This window comes from Myotis brandtii, unplaced genomic scaffold (genome assembly GCF_000412655.1).
Source record: "Myotis brandtii unplaced genomic scaffold, ASM41265v1 scaffold1774, whole genome shotgun sequence".
NCBI classification, from domain to species: Eukaryota; Metazoa; Chordata; class Mammalia; order Chiroptera; family Vespertilionidae; genus Myotis; species Myotis brandtii.
The window spans coordinates 415,829-419,895 of NW_005356575.1; the positions used below are offsets into that span (position 1 = coordinate 415,829).

At 49.8% G+C, this 4,067-nt stretch overlaps 1 protein-coding gene across 1 annotated transcript in view; it reads right to left on the minus strand.

Annotated features, from left to right (window-relative positions):
* Nucleotides 1-767, minus strand: part of PPP1R37 (protein phosphatase 1, regulatory subunit 37) — a 48,563-nt gene extending 47,796 nt beyond the window's left edge. The window contains 1 exon segment of the mRNA XM_014537376.1: nt 708-767. Coding sequence (XP_014392862.1) covers nt 708-767 — 60 coding nt within the window.
* Between the last annotated feature and the right edge of the window lie 3,300 nt (nt 768-4,067).

Below are 4,067 nucleotides of genomic sequence, written 5' to 3' on the forward strand. Positions count from 1 at the left end.
AGCCGCCCGCCCCCCGCCTTCCCGCCTCTGTCCTGAGAGCTGTGGGTCGGGCTCGCGCACTTTCGTCACTAGCTCAGACACTGCATAAGGGAGGGGAGTCGATAAAGATAAAAAAGCATCTGCTTGCCCGGGCTAGGCCAACTGAGAAGGAGAGAGGTGAAGGGGTGGAGAACTTGAAAGGTGATAGCTGTGTGGAATGTGAGTGCTGGTGACGGGTGCTGACAGAGGGGTCCTCTACCTGGAGACCGAGCTCGTCCCCCCTTGCTAGTCTGTAGCCTTTCATTTGCAGACTGCAGTTTCATCAACGATTTTCTGTAGCTGGATAGCGTTGTATAAGATACGATTTAAGTTTATAAACTAAAATAAGTGTGAGCTCATTGCCTTGATTTTAAAAGGGGGTCAGGTGGGCGAAGGAAGGAATTCCAAAAGCAGGAGGAATCTGCCAACCGAAATACCGAGCGTGGAGCAGGTAGATCACTAAGCCCGAAGCGAAACCGGCACGAGCTCAAGCCACGCCCCCACCCTCCCGCGCCCCGACTCAATTCAGTCACTTAATATTCGCCTCCGCACTTTCGCTGAGCTTTCCCCAGCCCTCGCAGCAAAGGGGTGGGGGGGGGAAGGCGGGGCTAAAACCCAAAAAAGGGGCCTTGGGGAGGAGCGAGCGACGTCGTTGCCAAGGCAACTCGAGAGCTAGGCCAGGGACTCACCAGAGGTGGCGTTGTGAATGGACATGTGGAAGCTGAGACTTTTCCACTTGTCTCCGACATTATTGGCCACCGCACTTTCGTGACTGAAGAGGAACGAAGCAAATCTCCACCTACATTTTCAAGTTGGTGGGACTACAAAGGGGGCAGAAATTACTTTATTAAAACGAACCTGCCAAAAGACTACTAGTGACGGGGCTAAGTGAAGCAAGTGACTTGGACGGCCATGCCACAGAGCTGGAGCAAAATGGAGAAGAGGTGAAGCTTCACCCTAGTCCCTAATCCTCAGCCATTTTCTCAATGGCGCCGCGCAGAGTCCGACCTTTCCACACCTGGGGTAGGGGAAGCGAATCTGCGGTGGTCACACCACTCAGGCCACGCAGGAGCGCATCCCTCGCTATGTACATCCCCTCCCACCCAATAAAGAAATTTAGTCCAGAACATCCAAGTCTGTTATCCAGGTCGCTCCAGCTGTTCCCTGAGGGTAGGAGCAGTCCAATCCCTGCACCTTTATCCAAGTTTCTCCCAGCTTTCTGATGTGCCCTTCTTCTTGGCCCAGCTCCATGGGATTCAGTCCTTGGACAGCTACCCTCCCACCCCCTAAATCTGGCTTCATCCCTGTTTGGGTACACTTATAAAAAAAAAGGGGGGGGGCTAGCTGGTGTGGTTCAGTGGATAGAGCGTTGGGCCTGCAGACTGGAGAGTCCCGGTTCCATTCTGGTCAAGAGCACATGCCCAGTTGTGGCTCGACCCCCAGTAGGGGGCGTTCAGGAGGCAGCCATCAATGATTTTCTTATCTTTGATGTTTCTCTCTCTCCCCTCCTTTCTGAAATCAATAAAAATATACTAAAAAAAAAACACAACAGGAAGCGGATTTTCCTGTAATAATTGTTCTTTGGCAGGAGGGTAGTATTGGGGAATTTCTTCAGGGTGACTGAACTTTGCAACTTCTATAATAAACAATTTCCCACTCTGCAATTTGCCTTCCTTTATTCCCACTGCCCCCTCCCCGACCCCACCCCACCTCCAGTCTTCAGGAACTGTCCCAAGACCCACATTTCTGTAGAGTGTAAAGTTCTGTGAGGTAGAGCATTCCTTTCAATGGGATCTAGAACTTGAGGGGTTGCAGAATTTTACTGACTAGTAGACACTGCAGATCTGAAGAAGTCAGTTGCTTGGAGCTTGGCCCAAAACTCCAAGGGAATTCCAAACTCTATGAGGCCCAGAAATCTGGAACTGTTGGAAGCCTGGGAATCTGTGGCTGGGCCTAAGGCAGCAGGTGACCACAATAATGTCTTTATAGCTTGAAGGTGTATGAAATAATGTCACTACACCGGATCCACCGGGAGCCCGAGCGCGCCTCCCCCGAGCTCCGCGTCCGCCTGCTTGTTCGCAGCCGCACTTTCGCTAAAAGCCGGGTGAGCCCACCGCGTCCTAAGAAAAGCAGAAAATCGATCTGAGCTTTCCGCAAGCAGAGTCGCCTCGCGGGGTGCTGAAGTGGGAGAACAAAAGGCAGCTGGAGCCACGGGAGAAAGAAACGTGAGCGCGGAATCCGCAGAGCCGGAACTGCAGAGCGCGGCGGGCGGGGCGAGGCGGGGGCCGTCCTCCGGGGTTTCAGGAACCTCTGGCTTCAGGGGGGCCCTCCGTCCATCGGGGGCAAAGCCTCTGCTCAAGCCCTCGGGGCCCCGGGGCAGCCGGAGCACAGGCACAGGACTGGGCAGTGGAGTCTGCATTGTCCAGGCTGTTGGGTAAAGAAGAAGAACGGGGAGTCATTACATAGGGAGGTGGGGTGACAGGAAGAGGGAGGACTGGAAGCAGAGGCTTTTCTGCCACATCTCAGCTCAACCTGTCCAAAACCAACCTCCTGATTCCCCCTCCTAAAAGCTGCACCATCCCTCTACCAGTCCCCTATTCCCAGGAACTGCCACCATTCATGAGGTTCACAGAGTGGGGACTTCTGCCTGATGTTATCACAGCTTTACTCCCAGTTCCTGGCCATAAACATGTGCTGAAAGACCCCTGTCTCCTCTCCTCTCTCACACATGGCCCATCCAATCCACCAGGAAATGCTACCTTCCGAATAAATCCCACCCCGCAGACGCCAGCCTGGAAGGGCTCCCATTGGACAAATCTGGAATGATTTGAACATTTAAATATGACAATTGCAGATTATAACCATTGAATAAAACAGAAATCCATGAGTCCATGCTAATTAAAAACAAACAAAGGAGAAGGAAACTTCCTTCTTATCTTAGAGCAGCTAAAATCAATAGATGCTAAAACCTGTGGAGGAACATCGATGAGGTCCAGGATATCTACACAGTCTTAAAGTGCCTCCTCACAAGATATTCATTGTAAAGAGTAACTTTATGGTGGAGAAACCTGGTGGACACCAGCACTTAGGCATCAAAGCTAATATGTGCAGTAATGAGACAGACACCATGTACCTCCTGATGTGCTGTATTAAGAAGGACAGGACACAGGTGTGTGGATTGCCTGAATCTAATCATGAGGGACAATTGTGTCTAATAAATCTAATCAACTTGAGCATTATACAAAAAAATTAGCCTGGGAGACAGATTTTTTCAACAATTTTAATTTTTAAAAAATATTTTTTTATTGATTACCGAGAGGAAGGGAGAGGGAGAGATAGAAACATGGATGAGAGAGAATCAATGACCGGCTGCCTCCTGCACACTCCCTACTTCGGATGGAGCCTGCAACCAGGGCATGTGCCCTGACTGGGAATTGAACCATGACCTCCTGGTTCATAGGTCAATGCTCAACCACTGAACCATATTGGCTGGGCCTGAGAGACAGATTTGAGCTCTGCCTCCTGTCTCCTTGCCATTCGACCTCACAGTTAAAGATTTTTCTTAAAAAAATAAATAATTAGCCTGGATTCTTCAAAAATATAAAGATTATAAAAGAAAAGCTGAGGAAAAGCCCTGGCCAGGTAGCTCAGTTGGTTAGAGCGTTGTCCCGATACGCCACGGTTTCAGGTTCGATCCCTGGTTAGAGCACATACAAGAAGCAACCAATGAATGCATAAATAAGTGGAAAAACCAATCAATGCTTCTCTCTCTCTCCCTCTCTCTTCCTCTCTCTAAAATCAATAAGTAGCCCTAGCCAGTTTGGCTCAGTGGATAGAGTGTTAGCCTGCAGACTGAAGGGTCCCAGGTTCGATCCTGATCAAGGGCACATGCCTGGTTTGTGGGCTCGATCCCCAGTAGGGGGGGTGCAGGAGGCAGCTGATCAATGATTCTCTCTCATCATTGATGTTTCTCTCTCTCTTCCCCTCTCCCTTCCTCTCTGAAATCAATAAAAATATTTTTTAAAATAAAAAAATAAAAATTTAAAGAA